Genomic DNA, 19,271 nt, shown 5'->3' with positions numbered 1-19,271 from the left:
TTTTTTTTGTCACAAGCATGCCGGTTGATTTACACAGAGCAATGTTATATGAATCGCAAAAATTAAACTGTCTAGTAAATGTCTTTTGTTGGTATTGGCTGAATGATGAAAGTTTGGAAGCCATCTTCTTGTTTTTCCTCAGAAATGTCATGGTATCCTTTGTATCCACCCAAACAAATAATCAGAACTGCAGCTTAAAATGTCATCTGAAAATAACACATCTGGCAATGGAACAGTTTGTAAATATTACACACACATCATCTGAGATGACCGTCTTATGCCTTACAAAGAAATGAACACGTAAAAGAGCTATCATCCTTGAAAGGAAATACTTATTCTTTTCTTTCTGATTAAGCCAACATGGTGCTAATCGTGTGCTGATGTAATATCACAGATAGCGGAATTGTTGTGTATTCTGTTACTGTAACCTTATTATCTTTAGAGTACTACATGTTACCATCAGACCTGAAATGTAATGGCAGGTTTATGTCACGCTATGTACAGGGGCGAAAGACCCCCACTCACTGACTCTGTAAAATTTAATATTTAAACAGAGTCAATAGAAATGTGAACATTAGAATTTTAAAAATAATTATAAAGATGTGAGAAAGGAGTTTTATCACAAGATTGATTGTATTTTAAAAAACAAAATATTGTAGATGCTGGAGATCTGAAATAAAAACAGAAATTGCTGGAGAAACTAAGTAAGTCTGGCAGCAGCATATGTGTTGACGTCTATAGTCCAAAGAAGCTCCAAAGTGTTGCCAGACTGAAATTGTTAATTTTTTTGTCCTCTCTTTCCACAGATTCCACCAGATCTGCTTTTTTGATTTTGCTTTTTATTTTGTTTTTGCAGAGTATTATAAACTCAGGCTAAGATATGATTTCACAACTCTTGGAATTAGTACTGTTTGTAATTGGAAGATGAAATTGTTCCCTAAGTTCTAATGCTGCTTTTGTCTCAATTCACTTCAAAAAGAGTTTAATTTGCTGCAAAGTACTTTGGGACATCTTGAGGTCATGGAGACAGAATATAAATTCACGTCTTTCGTTCTTCCAATCAGTTTCAATAAATTTGTGCAACAATTTAGTCCAATACCTTAGTTGAGAAATGTTATTGCATGACTTAATTTATCTTCAGCTGCCATTTATATGGAATTCTAATATACTCTAAAAGTTAACTTGGGACTAATTTTTAGAAAATAATAGCTTGACATTTTGGCAGTGGAATGGAGTTCCACTCTCCTGAAGGAACAAATGCATTCATTGCTGTTTCTTTCAATTGATACAATGTTCCCCACTGATTCAGTGTAATCTCCATTCCACCTTAACAAGAATGAACTAGCATTACAAAAGGAAATGATTTACCAGAATTCCCATTATTTTTGAAAGATTCATGAGTCTTTACTTTCTCAAGAAGAGGGTCAATTACCCAATGTCAAACAGAAAGTCAACAAATGTATTCATCTGTGTTTCAGAGACTGGTATTGTGTTATAAATAAGTCAATAACGATGAATTGTTGTATATCACTGCAAATCTGCTGAGTATGACTAATGAATTCAGCTGTATGATACTGTCCAGGCCTAGTTAATTCTGCATTCTGACTGAATTGTATTTTACTAGGGTCAAGATTCTAGTCTTTGCCAATTTTATTTAAAACATAGCATGGCTGTGTAGACATAAAACAATAATGGACAGTCATATATCGTTAGCATTTCTAAGACCATTCCTATCTCTTCAAAATTGGCAAAACATTTTGTAAGAAGTTTCAATTTCACACCTTAGCTTAGTTAAGATGGTAATTGACGATACTGTGCAGAACTCTGCAGCATCATAGTCAAATTAGAAAGTGACAACCTTACTATGACTGACATATCATTAGTGAAGCTATTGAAGGAAAATGTCTTGAGCATCAAGCAGACATTTATTGAAGTATAGAGGTGCAGGATAATTGTATCCTGTGAGATAGAAATGAAATTTTTTTTAAGGGGAGGCAAGAGTAAAAGAAACATAAAAAATGATCATGATGACTACAAAATCATGAACTGTGTCAATTTACTTTAGAAGCAATATGTTTAACTATCAGTTAGTTAAACATGATTGATCCACATCCAGATAGAATGCATTTTATTGCTGACCAATGAATTAGCTCCAAGGTTTAATCAGAACTCCCAAAGTGCAAAATGTTATTTATAATGTAATTCAGAATGATCTTAAGAAGCTCAACTGACATGAATTCTGATAGCAATTTTATTATTTCTATTTCAGCAGCCGTAATTGAAAACAAATTCAATTGCTTGATTCAGAAATAAACTAACTTCTGACTCTAGTACGGGGAAATTTTAAATTAAGTCCCATAAAATAAAATTGCATGTAATTTGGGGTTGAATTGCATTGTTGTAGTAATGGAGATATACGAAGACATAAACCTCACAGTACAAGATTCCTATCCCTGTCTGTGGAAAGTCGATTTTAAAAAGCATTTGCAGTCTGTAACTCTAGTCCTCAACTTGTGAGTTTCCTTTCGTTAATATTATGCATAGTATAGTCAATAGTTGGAGGAGGAAACCTGACTCAATTTTATTTGTAGATCAATCTTGCAAAATACTGAAAATGAACAACAGATTCAGCAGCATCTAGGAAGAAAAAGTCAAGTTGTAACATTTTAAAAGAGACTATTTCTGATACTGAAAGATGAAGTCGAACGATGTTAAATGGCTGATAAAAATGGTTGATAAAAGGGGATAAGTGAATGACAGGTAAAGGCCACAGATCACATTTGCTGAATTTAACCTAATGAGGTTAAAAACCTGAGATTCCTTCCACAACACTCTTGTTCAGTTTTCTTTCACTGCCACTACCTCCACTTCTTTTCTTCACAGGCACTTTCTCACCAAATTATTCTGCAATACCTGTCCATTCATTTCTGGCGAGACAAATGACCAATGCCCAGATAATTTCTGTATGAGGTAATGATTAACAATTATTTCTTCTAACTTAATATATTGCTCCCAATGCAATATTTCATGCATCAGGAAGTCCAAGTGCAGACTGGGAAATAGCTTTGCACTCCTAACAAAACAAAGAAGTGTGATTACTGGAAATCTGGAACAAAACAGGAATTGCTGGAGAAACTTAGCAGGCCTGGCAGCATTTGTGGAGAGAAAGCAAAGTTGACATTTTGAGTCCAGTGACGAAAGGACCCACTGCCTTCTCTCCACAGATGTTGCCAGACCTACTGAGTTTCTCTAGCAATTTTTGTTTTAGTTTCAACTGTGTATTCAAATCCATTTTGTCTATTAGGGTAGTTTCTCAATTCTTTATCATTTCATGTAAGCATTACATTCACATTTGAAAATTTCCTTCTTTAACCTGCTACATTAAGCAAACCAAGCTCAGTGTAAATGCACAAGCAGCCTTCCATCCTTTTGCCTTGGTAGTCTGAAGTTGCCTAGCTTAACCACTGACTTTAATTGCTCCAGATCTCTGTTGTCTTGGCCAATTTTTGAACTGATTTCATTTTTTTCACATTCTACTTCACTTCCTCCTGTTTTAATTGTACTGTATTTTACTTTCCCAGTGTCTTTCTAATACTTTATGCTTCTAATTTCAATGTTAATTAAGAATTGTGCAGATAATATGTTTATTGGATATTTGGTAACTATGATAACAGCATTAATATCATGATGATTTGGCCACTATCCTAAAAGACAAGAACTTTTGTTTATTTTAATAAAGGGTACATTAGTTTGTTTATGGTATTCAGCACAGTCACTTGTGCTTTTAGTTTTTGCAATGCATTCAACTTCAAATAATTATAGCATTGAGTCTAAAACCTAGTTCAGAAATATGGAAGGAACATATAAATTGTGCAAATATTTGACATTAAATTCAAGCAGCATTCCCATTCACATTATTTTTAGACAATTTGAAGTTGGCCAGTTGCTGGAAATCTGATTGCCACATTATTGCATTGTGTACACAAGTAATAGATGTTCACTGTATATGAATAAATTAAGTAGCCACAATAAAACCTATTGATGCAACTTGTAGGACAACAAGAAATGATTGATGCACTTTACACCTAATACTTCTTGATTTTGTTTCATACTTCTATAGTCCTGATACATAAAAACAAAACAAGAATCCAAAATCAAATACATCGCAATGAATCAAAATGTTTAATTATTTTGTGATTCCAAATCTCTATCCAGTGTCAAAATGATTGTCTTTATCTATGTTGGCCTTAGAGCTATTCTTGCGTGGAAAGTAAGCACTGTCACTGCTTAGCTTGAATGTATGCATGCCTTGACGATGTTCTCAGTTGTAATTCAACTATTTTATTCTACATTTGCATACCCTAAAATAACATGGGTAAAATATCGGACAGATTAAAGAATTATTATAATGCTAATATACCATGATCGATTGCTTTTCGCATCGAAACTGAACTTGAATGCAACAAAAGAATTACCTGCTATGCATTTACTGGTTTTAATTTTGACGAAGGAACAAACAATTATTTTCTCCCTAAAAGGAATTTGGGGAACAATGGCTGTATTTTCCTCAATACCAGAACTAATGCCATTAGTCCTTTCTTTACAAATGCAGCGTGGCCGCCGGAGTATTTTCACCACTTTCAATATTTATTCTATATTTTTCTTCGTTTCCTGGTTTTCGTGGATAATTACATTGTTTGTTTACACAAAAATGAGTGAATGGTCAAATGTGCAACCTATTCCCGATAAATTAAAACATTTCGCTCGAAAATAATTGAATAAATTGGTATTTTCCTTCAAACAACATAAGAGCAAAATGGTAATCTAGTATGAAAAGGTAAAACATTACCTGATACTAAGTAAAAAGAATCTGTAGTTGGAAGATGTCCTTGCTAAATAGTCCACGATAGTTATATATACGGTTATTTCTGAAATAAAAAAAATCGTGTTTACGGATGCGTTGCATCAATTTGCACCGTTACGTTGACTAATATGAAAAATCAACAGAAATTAGCTAAACCAAACACATTTGTACAAAATAAATTGATTCGCCATTATTTTCAGTGTTAAATCAATGGAATATGAAATTAAATCAACTTCAGTGTCGAATAATATGTGCAGGAACGGGCTACGGCATACCAAAGGTATGAAATATTTGATGTACTACTGCTTAGCACTGCCGCCAGATGGAGGAATCGTTTAATGTTTTAGACATTGTCAACATTGCCTCTGCTCGCAATAGCCCACAGCACTTTGAACGCATAATGGTCAGGTGGTCAGTGTTACAGGAAACATAAATGTGATATTAATGAATTTCTAGTGTGCGAACCTGTCTACCGTAGTATAAAACTGTTGCTTTAACTTCGTAATTTACATTCGTATTAAAGTTTTTCAGTGAATATCAGCAGCTTTCCTCTTCCGCTGATGCTGCTTGGCCTGCTGTGTTCATTCAGCTCTACGCCTTGTTATCTCAGATTCTCCAGCATCGGCAGTTCCTACTATCTCCAAATATCAGTGAAGTCAGTTTAAGTATAAAAAAGAAAGCGTTTGAAGTGTTTTAACAGTTCATTTTAATAAGATATCAGTGAATGCAAATTAATATTTCATTTCGCTAAATACATGTGCACCTCATCAAGACTGCATTTAGATTTGTCTTTGTAGGATAATTGTATTTATTCAAGACATGGAATATTCTTGCACTGATGGGACACAAGTTATTCTGCCATACTCATTAAACTCGAATTCCGTACATCATGTCCTAGCAATTCACCTCTATAAAATACCAATGCCGTATAATTTTATATACTCTAGAGGGACCATCTCTGGTGATGAACATGATTCGCTGAAATAGGTGATCACAGTTTCAGTGTAACTCTTACCTATCTCGTCATGTTTGATGGCTTGTAAAATATTTTATAGTACGTGTATGTTCCACGTCGTTTTAAAAAAAGTTGCGTGAAAAGTTGGATGCAAAATTCGTAATTTCAACATTTTTAAGTTCCGCACTTAACGTGCAAGCATGCTTCGAAACGGTCTGACCGATGCATAACACACAACCCTCCCGCAAAACAAAACAAAGCTACATATCCTGGGACTGAACGAACGGTGGAGGGATCTCCTTGGACGAACGGACAGAGTCTGGTGTAAATTTGGAGTGTGGAGTGGATTGAAAGCGTGTGTGTTTGGGGAGTGGGAGTGAGGGAAACTGAATAGACCAGGGGCTCCAGGTCAACGTTCATTCACCTCCCATGCGCCCCCCCCCTCCAAATCCCATGCCGCTTCAGAGGTAGGTGGTGGAGGAGAGGGTGAGAAGTGTAAAAGGGGTTGGGGGTGTGGCGGTAGTAGGGAGATGGGTGGGTAAGAGCGCTGGGCTTGGCCAATGAAGGAGCGATGAGGGCAGGGAGGCGCGCCGAGTAGGCGGGTACCTGGGCGGGGCTCGGCTCCGTGTGAGTGACGGCAGGAGGAGTGTGAGTGTCTATTGGGGACGGGGGTGGGAGGCGAGGCGGGAGCGCTGCACTCGGTCAGATTGAGCGCCGCTGCTGAGGAACGACTGAGAGAGGCTTTTCTTTTTTTTGTTAACCCTACCCCCGCCCTTCCTTCACATTTTTTTCCCCTCAAAATTTCACACACTCCACCTCGGTCCACCCCCACCCCTCCTCCCCTCCCAACTCTCTCTATCTCCAAATTCAAACCCAGTCGGAAGGACACGGGCGCCTGAAGCCGCAGTGGTTTGTCAAATTGCACAGCGGCAGCAGCGGGCGGGATGGAGGCGCTCCGAGCCGCTGCTCTGCTCCTCTGCTCGGTCACCTGTTGCTGCTGGTGGGATTTACAGGGCGTGGAGCCTGCAGCGCTGTCCCCGGCTCCCAGCTCCTCCTCCCCTGGGACCGGGCTCAGCGGTAGCGGCGGCGGCGGCCCGGGGCCCCACGCGGATGCCCGGGCGAGGAAGCCGCTACTGATGAAGGAGAGCGGTCCGCCCTCTGCCCGGGGCCGCCGCCGCCGCCGCCGAGCTCACAGCGTGATCCCTCACCACTTCATGATGTCCGTCTACACGGCTCACTCGGCAGCCGAGAGACTCGGAATCAACGCCAGCCTCCTCCGGGCCGCCAGGTCTGCAGCTAACACCATCACCGGCTTCGTGGATAGAGCTGAAGGTTGGTCCAACTCTACCACCCCCTCTCCCGCCCCAGCCGTCTCTTTACCGGGTCGTAAGTCCGTTTGCTTTCCTTCGCCTCCACCCTCGTCTATATCCTTCAGACTGAAAATTCATGTATTTTTATCATGTGTATTGTTTTCAAGTTGGCCGGACGGTACAGTGTCCGCAGTAAACTACTTTAGAGAAGCCGCTTATGCACATCTGGATTCCAGTAGTGCGTTGCTGATCAGACAGAGAGAACGACTGCTAGCAATTTCTTGCGCATTTTACCTTCACAACATTAAATCAGAAGGCGGGATGGTAAAAAAATTGTGGGGGTGACTTAAGAGACAATAGAGGACACTTAATAACGTACGATGTTGAGGAAACGAAGAACATTTTTTATAACTCCCTCCCCTCCAGAAAGATCCTAGGGGCTTTGATTTTATGTCATGCGGGACCTTTTGTCGTGCCCTGATTTTAAAATAGTTGGAAAAACGCATTAAAATTCAGCCTTAAAACCAACAGCGCAACGTAAACATTGATTGGAGCTTTATCATTGAAGTTGCGATACGGGGATTACCTGTACTGCTATCCACACGCATTGTGGGAGTTGATGTACTTTTCTTTTCGTCGGCACGCACTGCTCCGTTCTCTAAACGCTTGGCAAAATAGTCAAACTAGTTGTAAGCCCCCAGAACAAATCTCAAAACGGGAAGCAGCAAGATCGGTTGGACCGTAGCTTTAGTCCAAGCTAAAACCTGTGGGTTTGATTTGTTCACAAGAGGGGACAGTGAAAGCAGGAACTCGAGACCATTCGACAGGTATTAAGCTGGCGGTGTGACAGGGGCTGCAAATCGATTAATATTTCATAAAGCTGATTATTGTCTGTGAACTGTGAAAAAGCTGCAGATTCTGACCAGGTTGATAATCGGTTTACAGTTTAACGGCACATTTCCCGATGTGTCAAAACTACACCTTCCGTACAGTCCAGGCAAGTTTGTTTTCCCTCAAGAACTAGTTCAATGAGGAAAGGTTTTTGGAGCCGAAGTTGACGTTTACTTGTGACTAATAACATGCTAATTGATGTTAGGTTTTATTGACTGTTGTAAATGCTGTCCTTGCTTTGTTATCCATGACATAGACCCTCCTTTAGCATTACCTGTCTGCTGTTCAGTGTAGAACCCGAACACTGTTCACCCATCCCCTCCGCCCCTTGCAGCTTTCGTTGAAATCAGCGGCATTGATTGGCCAGCGAAAAAGGAACGGTGTAAATCACCTTAATTTATTTCATGGTGATCTTTAATTTTGCGTTGCTTGTCTTGAGCCGGGACACCAGACACAGGGCCCTTCAGATGTTGAGTGTGGCTTCGCCTGCGGCTTCATTCTGGAGTTAGCTGAGTTCGCTGGCGCAGAGCCTACCTGTGCAGTCGGGTTATTACTCGCCGTGTTTCCCAATGAGAGTACCAAAAAGAGGATGGTGGCCTGGAGTAACGGCAAACACCCAGGGATAACCCAGGATTGGAGTTGAAGCATTTGCTAACCCCTCCGCGCGTCTGAAACCACCTTCAGAGGCTCACCGATATTTCAGAAAGTTTGAAAAGACGGGTTTAGGGGCAATTCGGGAGCATCCCTCTTAAACAGCCCCAAGCAATTCAAGTAAACCGCGTCTTTATCTTTCGAACCCACGCCCTCTGGTCCGCCTTTTGTCATTACGAAAGTGGTGAGAGCGACAGAATCTAAATTAGTTGCAACTCTTTACAAAGAGACGGGGAATGTTCAGGACATTGCAGCGAGAGTGTGGGGTGAGGGGGTCGTGGGGGCAGAGTGAAATCCACGGCCAATCGAAAAGGATGCCAAAGAGATGTACAGAACGACATTTGGGCTGTTAGCGACAAAACACGACTGAAAACTAATCGATATCTTGGTTTTTGGGAGAAATCAGAAAGCAAGTCTCAAGATTGCAAAGTGTAAACCCCGGAAAGAATTGTGTGAACCAGTGGGTCCGTTGAAACACTGTTCCCATTTATCTCGGCCGTTGGGTTCTCTTATAGTTGCGAGACCGTCAACTTCAGGTCAAAACAAAACCTTCCTCGATTTAACTAGTTCTAAGGGAATTTTTTTTTGCGGTTGTCTGGACTGTACGGGACATGTTGGGAAATGCACCATTAGCTGTAAACTGATTACAAACCTGTTTGGGGCCGAAACATTGTCACAGTTATCTGTGTGAAATAATAGTTTTTATTTTTAAGCGAAGTTCCTTTAGCATCATAAATGGAATGCCTCGTTCAAACGCGGGAAGCAAGTTTGTCATTCTAGAGCCGACTGGGGTGTATGTAACTTGATGACAGTTTCTCGGTTTGGGCCTGCTTGTTGTGAACAAGCTGGAGAAAGCTAGTGGCTGGAGTGAGAGCCTCAGTCGTCTCGCTGATGTGATTTAATGTGTCACCGCTGTGACCTTGCGCTGGACCTTCTGAGGGTTGCTTAGCATAAAGACAGTGATTTGAGTATTTGAACTCAATGATCTAATTGAGTGTTCATGTCACAACATATCAAACATTGCCTGTTCTCCTATAATGACCTGGCCCAGCCAATCGCAAATCCCCAAAACTCAACAGCACTTCCGTTCCTCTTGAAGTGGTTATTTTTTCTACTACCCACCACCCTCCGTGATCGCTACTTTGCGAGGCATTAATTGCTGGATCTGAATTCCGCTGCTCGCTAGAACTGAGCAGACGTTTTAGCAACGAAGCGATTTCTTCAACAACAAATAAAAGCCCTTTCAGTACCAGCTTCTAACCGGCTGCATCTGTTCCAACCGAGCACTCCCGGTGTTAGATCAGTTTTAGAAATAATAAAACAAAAAAAAATACCGCGCACACATGCACAAATAGTAAAGCAGGGCTGGAGAAATATGCGAGTTTCATCGTTCGTTACGGTCGCAAGATCAGACAAGAGCTAGTTGAATGTAGCAAAATTACTCTTGGCACATGGAGTAACTCATTAAAACGCAGATGGTAAGCGCTGGCCCCGGCAACTCCAGCAACAGAGCTTCCAGGGTAAAACCTGACAATTAGGGGGAAAGAATTCAAGAAAATACTAGCAACATCTAGTAAATTTAAAAGATCATTTTCACCAGTCTCATCAACAGCAGTGGTGATAACGATTTTGTCTAACTGCGCCGCTGTGTCTGTTAGGAAGTACGCAATCGAATCTGCGATTGCATTTTCCGAGTCGGGATAATGGCTTCTGCTCGAGAGTTGCATCTGTCTGTTTGAGGTTAAATACATCATTAGTTGGATTTCAAATCCATTACGTGCTCCAGGTTTCGTTTGCAGTGCGATACAGCCGTGTTTAACACATTCGGCAAGAGCCTGAAAAATAAGCTAGTTTTTCAGAATCTGTCACGTTGCATTTTAGCCAGAAGAACGAACCTCTCGATGTCTTTAGCCATTTCAGGATTGAATAGAATTGAACGCAAAAACTGTTGTCTTTACAAACTTTTAAGACGTTGGGGGAATGAAATATAAGTAGAGAAGTATTTTAATGGTTGAAGAGGGAATTGGAAACTGTTAATTATTTGGTGACCTTGTATTCGATTTGTTTGAGGGCCATATAAAAAAAAGCACTAATGTGGAACAGACGCTTCAAGTAACTGCCCAAACAGAAGGTTCCAATCTAAGTTTAATATCACACAGTGCTCAGGGAAAGTGAAGGGAGAACGGATATCCAAACGATTAGTGGCATCAGCCGACCAAGTCGAAACGTGAACCATCGGTAAGCAAAGTCCTTGCCGTACCTTGTAGAAATATTTAAGATGTATGTTTTATGGAAACGCCGCTGCTACATAGTTCGGTTAAACGGAAGAAACTGGACGAAAAATTAATAGATGAGTCTTTTCGGAGTTGCTTTTCTTTCAATCTCACATTTACTGGGCATAATTTTAACTGCATTTAGTTTACGATTTCTATCAGGTGGAAATACTGAAACAATTCCCGGCGTTTAAGGGGGTAATCTGACAGTTTTAAAAGCAATCGTTCCAAACCAGAGCTTCACAAAACTCCTTCCCTGTTAACGCAGGTTAACGACATGCACCATTTTGTTTAAAATAAGATTTCACGACGATTAACTGCTGGCACTCAAAGCTTTGCTTATTCCGTGGTGTTTGTTAACACCATACGACCCCTTGACGCTCCGGGACCAGAATCGATGTGGGCTCAATGCAGATTGGTTTGTGGTTTGAATTAGTCCGCTCCCGTGCTGGATGGGGAATTATGCAGGTCAGAGCCGATCTCAGGAAGGGAAACCATTTCAGCGCTCTGTGCTGTTTAATGGCAGTTCCGTGTGTTCACAGTGAAGCCTGTTGCCGACTCGGGGGGATGAATAAGATCAGAAAACAGATTGGGAGATGGCAGACTTCTAGAAAGAGCAGATGATAAGTATAGACGATAGACGCAGAACGAAGCAAGTACAGTAGACAGAACTACAAGTAAGAGCAGCTCGTTTTTAGTCTCGCCGTTAGTTTACCTGAAACAAAAAAAACACATCTGAACGTTTTCAGACCGTCGCCTGCGCTCCAGGTTTGGAAAGTAAATTTACTTATCAAACCCCAATCCTGTCTTAGCAACTGAACTCGACCAAGTGAAGTGCTGTCTTCATGTCTGAGTGGGAAACACTCATTTGGGATTTTAATTCGGTGTCTTTTTTCCACTTCAAAACATGACAATAGAAGGCCGGATAAGCTCACAGACCGGAATGTGGAGCGCTCGACTCCGCCGCGTGGTCTCTTTTTGTGGAGCGGTCGGTGTCGGGAGAAGTTAGCAGCAGCTCCCTGGAGCCAATCTTCCATGACTGAGCAACCTGGCACGTCTGACATTAGTCGTTTGGCTGGATCTACCTGTTCCATCCTTTAATTATACATCTGTAAGGTGTAATTTTTTTACAAACATATGTTTGGAATCTTGCTTGAAACTTCCATATTTCCCGTGGGTTTTTGCGAATTCAACTTGTGTCCCGAGTTGCAGAAATAACTGTGAAAAACATAATTTTCATATTTGGGAATAATAAAGTAACCATTATTAATCTGCGTACTTTCTGATATCTTGTCAGGTTTATTTTATATTGGTAAATTTTCTGCTATTGGTAAATTGGACTGGAAAACGGTTACTGTTCACTATTTGCAAAATCCAGGAATTCACCGCGACAACACACTCCTGTTTACACCCCCCTGATCGCGTCCGTCCCTAACTGAGGTTCAGCCCCACCCTACTCCCCTCCGTTCAAAGGAGGTTGAAACGAATTCAAGGGAGGACAATGCAGCACTCTATGAAGAAACTCTGCTTTAGAGTCAGCGGAGTGCACCACAGAGGCCAGGTGGAGTTTTCTTTGTGAATACCCATCTCAGACACTGGCTTTCTGTAAATTTACATTTAAAAAACTTAAAGATTCACACGGGAAACGTATTCCATTGCCCACGTGGAGCATTCCGCGTCTGGAATCTCCTCTGCAGCCTGCGTGGTACCTTATCGGCATGAATGTGAACTGTGTATAGCTCTAGAATTCCAAAAAGGGATTATCCTTCATCTTTGTTAAAAGGAAATTTTATTTCCGTTCCGTGACAGAACTGATGTACTGTAGGGTCCACAAAGCTTGACCAGTCTTTCTGCCTGATGTATGCCCACTCACGGTTTGTCGCAGAGTCTGGTCCACACGTCAACTATCACAACCTAATCATTAAAGGAAGGCTTCGTGAGGTAGAGTGACCACGTCACTTAAAGCAGGAGAAGGGGGATGGGGAGAACAGTGTATTGGGAAACCGTCTTAACAGTACAGTTATTCAGGAATTGTAATATTAAAGGCTGGTGCTACTTGCCTGCTAAATGTATTGTACACTGTTTATGTAATAATTGAGTTTTGAATTTAAAATGTCCCGATAAAACGAAAAGTTGAATTTGGAAAAGTCAAACAATACATTTACAATAGGTTGGTGTTCTTTAATTTAGAAGGCACTGTCAGAATGGCGAACGATTACACGGGCAGGTACTGATCATGAATGAAGAGATGTTAAGTGCTCTTCTAAATAAAGGTGGATGCATTAGAGGCAAGAAAATTGAATTGTTCATCCGGTTCAAATCTGTTAAAATTGCCAGAGTTCAGTCTGTGTGGTAAAGTTTGTTTCTTCTCTGGAAAGGAGGGCTCACGGGCAATGATAATGGTCTCGGTTTTATGCATTTCATTACGAATGCCTGTGGCCCAAACGAACCAAGAGCTACGAGCTGGGGGTCAGTGGTGGGACACTGGTTTGGGTAAAGGACTGAATCATTTGAGCATATAGATATCTTAGTCCTTTACTTCTCTGAATTGCAGCAAAGGTACACAACAAATTATGAATTCGGCAATGAAAATTTATACGTAGAACATTGTAGTCTTAATCTGGGAAGAAAAAAGAACATTTCGGTGTAACTATCCTGCTGTTGTGTGATAACCGCTGAGCGAACAGTGCAGCTTTCCCACCTCCTTCATTGATATCTGCACACCAAGCAGATACTGAGATGGCAGAGACCTCAGTCATGGACGGTCACTGGATGTTCTTGTAATGGAAAAAAAAACCTCCACGGAGTTTCAAATGTAATGCGAAACTGAGATGTTGGATTCTTTAAAGTCAAGGCTTTGATTTTCATCACATCAGGCTGAACACCTGAATCTAACCTGGAGTGAATGACATACTGCCTTCCCACGCCCAGCCCCCGCCAAGCAAACAATTTCTGAAACAAATGCAGCAAATACTGCAGATGCTGGAAATCTTAAAACAAGGTTCTAGAGAAACTCTTCTCTGAAAAGAAGAAAGTTTACGTTTCCAGTCCATTGTGATTTCTTGGCGGATTGGGGCGGCACAGTGGCTCAGTGGTTAGCGCTGTAGCCTCACAGCGTCAGGGACCCAGGTTCGACTCCAGCCGCGGGTAACCGTCTGTGCGGAGTTTTCGCATTCTCCCCGTGTCTGTGTAGGTTTCCTCCGGGTGCTCCGGTTTCCTCCCACAGTCCAAAGATGTGCAGGTTAGGTGGATCGGCCATACTAAATTGCTCATAGTGTTCAGGGGTGTGTGGGTTATAGGGGGATGGGTTTGGGTGGGATGCTCCAAGCGGCGGTGTGGACTTGTTGTGTCGAAAGGCCTGTTTCCGCACTGTAGGAAATCTAATCTTGTAAAATAGACTCAGCACCACTTCGCATTGGTACTTCTTGTAGGTCCAACATTTTGGTGGTTCTAGACCAATTAACTGGATCGTCCCACATGCAGGCGGCTGACCGATGACTGATTATTTTGGACAAGGGGTCGTGCAGTGATTTCTTTGGAGAGGTGGTAGTAGGTGGGGGCCGGTGTGTGTGTGTAGGGCGGGGGCGGGGGAAAGTGGTGGTGAAGTGAGGAAGTACCTGTTTAAAATGCACATCTGCAATGGATATTAAACACTTCTTAGACTGTTGTTATAATATGTGTAAGAGATTGTACTGTGGCTAAAAAGGGGAAGTTTACACCCTGGCGGTTTCTACATTCGTATATATTAGATATAGTTTGGTCATTCGCTGCTAGGGATTGTAAAACCTTTTCAAGCGTCAGCTGAGCTCCTCTTAGCAATGTCGAACATTCAAAATGTTCGTGTCTGGGAGGTAAAGATAATTGAGCCCTTTTAATAATTACCTGGGCAGATTATTTGGATAAGGATTGGCTATTATTTCTGAAGGAAATTCCCAAATCAGCGTCGTTTCTTTACGGCCCATTCAACAAAACACGCCCAGACTTCGGAGTTTCAACCGCAATGGCACAGACAAACGACAATATAAACAACTTGCAGCCGGACTGGGCTCGAAAAGTTAACATGCTGGGCCGCTCCATTTCTGTTCAAGAAGCTGCAATGTTAAACCAACAGAACTGTGGCAGCTGGAAATCAGAAACAAAAACAGAAATTGCTGAAAAAGCTCAGCAGGTTTGGCAGCATCTGTGGAGAGAAATCAGAATTAATATTTCGGGCCAAGTGACCCTTCCACTTTTTACGCAGCAATTTTTGTTTCTGAAACTGAAATATTAGCTGGCAATAGTAACCTGGTAACGGCTCCAATAACAATTCACAAAGAGTTCGCGCGAAAACTTAATCCTGCAACTATTGAAACATGAAATCCAAAACATCTTTAGGTTCCAGTTTCATTACTGGTTGCCATATCCAAGATTTACTGCGAGTTTGGGAAAAGTCCCGGGGAACCCATCTCGCCGTGTTTCGTCATAATTTATACGTAATTCAGCCATTTGAAAAGAAACCCACAATAGGACCCGAATATAAGATGGCAATGTGTTTATTACTTAAACCATGCATCCATCGTGAGAGTATTACTGTAGAAATGACGGATCTGGCGGAGTCGAGCTAGTAAAAATATGCAGCTTCTGTTGAAAGTAGCTTTAAATCTTATTTGCTTGTAGCGATGTTAGGTTAAAAGCTTGTTTCAGTGTCAGCGATTACTATCTGTCTAATTAGCACCAGGAGCACTGTGTTTTTCACATCTTGAAGCGGACTTTCCTTGAACTCATCGGGGCAACAGGGTGGTAGGCGACTCGGCGCTTGTCTTCTGTATATAAATCAACTTTTTTTATTGGTAACTTGAGGTATTAACCTTTTCAAAAAAAAAGGGTTGTTCGTTTTCAATTCAGTGGTCTGGGGTTGCCAGTGATGGAGCCTGTGATAAGATTCGTAAGTGAAAATTTCACCTTACTCATTGGGAGAAATCCCTCTGATAGCTACATAATGAGTCTAGTTTATGTCCACCCTTTTAATGTCCGACTTGTGCTTTCTTTTTCTCTTTTTACAGACGATGTCTTGCATTCACATTTAAGGCGGCAAAAATACTTGTTCGATGTCGCAGCGTTGTCGAGCAAAGAGGAATTAGTCGGGGCCGAATTGAGGTTACTGAGAAAAACGCCGGAGCATTTTCGACAGACGCTGTCTGGTCTCTACGACTTCAAACTGTACTCCTGCCTCAGCGAGGGACAACAGTCCAAATTACTGCAGTCCCGCACGCTTCACATTCACCAGTCCAGTGCACAAGGATGGGAGGTGTTTGATGTCTGGGAAATATTTCAGTTTCTCCGCTCTGCCCAGTTATGTTTTGAATTGAAGGTGACATCCAGCCAGAGCGAACGGGATGTTGACCTGAGGCAACTCGGGTTCGGGCGGAAGGAGAGAACGCCCCAAGAAAGAGCTCTGCTGGTGGTTTTCACTCGAACTCGGAAAAGAGAGAATCTCTTCAGCGAGATGAAAGAGAAAATCAAATCCTCAGAGGTCTCCGCCGACGAAGAAGGCGAACGCCAGTTCAAAGCCAGGAGGAGGAGGAGGAGGAGACGAACCGCCTTTACAAACCGCCATGGGAAGCGGCACGGCAAGAAGGCCAAGTCCCGATGTAGTAAAAAACCTCTCCATGTGAACTTCAAAGAGTTAGGTTGGGATGACTGGATAATAGCTCCCTTGGACTATGAAGCTTATCACTGCGAGGGAGTGTGTGACTTCCCGCTCAGATCCCACCTCGAACCCACCAACCATGCGATTATCCAAACGCTCATGAACTCGATGGACCCGAACTCCACGCCTCCGAGTTGCTGCGTCCCCACCAAACTGAGCCCCATCAGCATCCTGTACATCGATGCGGGCAATAATGTTGTCTATAAGCAGTACGAGGACATGGTCGTAGAGTCATGCGGCTGCAGGTAGCAGAGAGGCCATAATTCCGGGAGGAGCGAGCCTCCCGACTGTAGTATTTGAGGAGAGCGCGGGGCTGGTCGCTTGGTGGAGCATAGCCGCTATTTAACATGTTCTCAAATAGCTGTGGCTCGGCTCCCAGTGCTCGCGAATAAAACATCAGGGGAAGGGAGAGAGAAAGAGAAGGCGAGAGGGGAAAACAGTCTAGAATGTTCTCTGTAATTTATTCCTATACCGTCATTTAGTGGATATGAGACCGATATTTTAATACACTACCTTCAATTTACCTGTAAGGAGATATTAACCCCTCTGCACCAAGATATTATCACACACTATAAGGTGTCATATTACCAGCAAGAATAGGGGCTACATTACTGGCAGAGACGGACGGGTTGGCAGAAACGTCCTTCAAATCTGCGCCAACCAGTTAGTGCTGGTCGCAGCAATTGCAGAGGCGATCATCATTAGTACTTCCACACGTATTTGATTCCAGTCCACTGGAACTGTGATGGCCTGGCGCATTTCGCATTTAGTTCGCCCCAACTTTTATTGAATAATGTCAGTGCAAGTTGGTGAAGGGTCATTCAGTGCGATTGGAGGTTGGGGATGATGGGGAGCAGTGGAAGATGACACATGCGCCCACCCCCATCCCCACTAGACCCCTCTGGATGTTGCCAGTCTTATGTGGATGGAGGAGAGCTAGAGGGAGGATATACTCGCTCAGTCCCCAATCGCGGTTTAAAGCAAGGTGGTCCCTGCTGAAAAAAACGGGTGAGGAGTGGGGGCTGGGGTGGGGGGTGGGCGACGGTGCAGGGAGATGGGGAACACATTGAGACCAATTCCCTTCCTGGGCTGGCATGCGGATAGTAATGCGACCTGCCAGCACAAGGCAAAACTGAAGAAACTTTCTGTTCCCTTTTCGCCCCGATTATCTGCTGATCTCGATCGCCTTTTGAAAGGTGAGGGTAATTTACCAAACCCACACACACACACACACACACAAAGTTGAAGGTAACGAAAGGAGAGATTGGCTCCGCTCCCCCAGGTTTCTTGTTAAAGAAGATTTTTCCCTCCTTCTGACATTCCGACGAGATTACCAGCCAGAAAGAGCCGTCGGCCAAAAAGGAATTGTTGCAGATTGTAATTACATCGATGGTGGAATCTAAGCTGCCTGGTGTGATTAAATACTGCAAAAAAAGTAGTAGTGGGGGTTGAGGTGGAGGACAAATTCTGGAAATGACCAAAATGCATTTGCTGTCCTTGATAAAGCAACAGCTAAAAAAAAATACAATGGGCTCGGTGGGTATTTCACCAGCTATAGACAATACAGTATTTACAAATTTAACCTGGGAAGAAGCAAACACTTGTACAAATAGTTACCTTCCGCCGGCGATCGCAATGGGAAAACATTCGGAGAGCCTTGCTTTGCTTGAATTAGGATTAAAAAAAACACAAGTGCACTTCTGTCCATTAGTAAGGTTTTGCTCAGTTGAGTCACCACTTGCTTGGTAACCTCCCCCACCGGTTGCAAACTGGAAATTGGCCGGATTGCACGATTCCACAAGTAGGAGGTGGGGGGAATAATTGACCCCAGGACCGTATGTATAAAAAAATGCACATTAGCTTTAATGCACTGTTGTTCATATGTTGTGTTGTACATATTTGTGTATTTAAACGAGACTTTAATGTGCAAAATGGAGAAGTTAACAATTACATTAAGTCTAAAAAATGTATAGTTCTTTGTATGCACTCTGAATTTTGTGATATTTCTAATATTTTTAAAATAATAATATTTGAACTGTACAGGGTTTTAAACGCCAATCAAACATTTGCCTCACATCCCGGTCTAAAAATCATAAATAATAATGTTTAATTCTTGTTGTGCCCAAGATAGAGAGACGCCTTTCATTGTCTACCTCAGATTATGTTACAATGTTTTGAATTTGATAGAAATTTGGCAAATTCACTTAAATTTTTTCCGATAATCTGGCGTAAATAGATTTTGTTCATACTGTTATATTCTCACTATTGCTGTATCATTAAATTTTAATTGGATCGATTTGTTTGTCATTTTTGGGTTCATTTTCAAAACAAAAGTCTAAATAGAAACAAGGAATGTGGAAGCTAACATATGAGAGAGGCTAAACGACCGACTGGTTTGTCCGCACGCCTATAAATCGATAGACATAGCCTTGCTTTTAAGGGAAAGAGACTTATACGGCAATTAACAACAGGGTGTTGTAAAATTGTCACTTTTTTAGATGTTTTCTTTCCTTCGACACGTATTTTAGGTGTGAGGCTGGTGGCAGCGTGTATTTTCAATTATATTGGTGCGAGGTAAATTCGTTCCCATTTGTATTTTAATCTTCAAAAACATATCAGAAAAAGATAACGACTACGT

The 19,271-nt window shown here is 41.9% G+C and overlaps 1 protein-coding gene across 1 annotated transcript; it reads left to right on the top strand.

Annotated features, from left to right (window-relative positions):
* Positions 1–6,493: 6,493 nt before the first annotated feature.
* Positions 6,494–18,925, top strand: gdf6a (growth differentiation factor 6a). The gene is made up of 2 exons (XM_048528616.2): positions 6,494–7,151; positions 15,987–18,925. The coding sequence occupies exons 1-2, from the start codon at positions 6,764–6,766 to the stop codon at positions 16,880–16,882; spliced, it is 1,284 nt and encodes a 427-aa protein (XP_048384573.1). The 5' UTR covers positions 6,494–6,763; the 3' UTR covers positions 16,883–18,925.
* Positions 18,926–19,271: the final 346 nt, after the last annotated feature.

The sequence above is a fragment of the Stegostoma tigrinum genome, chromosome 5, assembly GCF_030684315.1.
Source record: "Stegostoma tigrinum isolate sSteTig4 chromosome 5, sSteTig4.hap1, whole genome shotgun sequence".
NCBI lineage: Eukaryota > Metazoa > Chordata > Chondrichthyes > Orectolobiformes > Stegostomatidae > Stegostoma > Stegostoma tigrinum.
This window is presented reverse-complemented; position numbering and strand designations above follow the sequence as displayed.

Bases quoted from the DNA above. Each gene is read 5' to 3' on its own strand.
- gdf6a (XM_048528616.2), top strand. From the start codon at position 6,764: ATGGAGGCGCTCCGAGCCGCTGCTCTGCTCCTCTGCTCGGTCACCTGT. The intron at 7,152-15,986 runs GTTGGTCCAACT...CTCTTTTTACAG, and splicing joins CTTCGTGGATAGAGCTGAAG to ACGATGTCTTGCATTCACAT.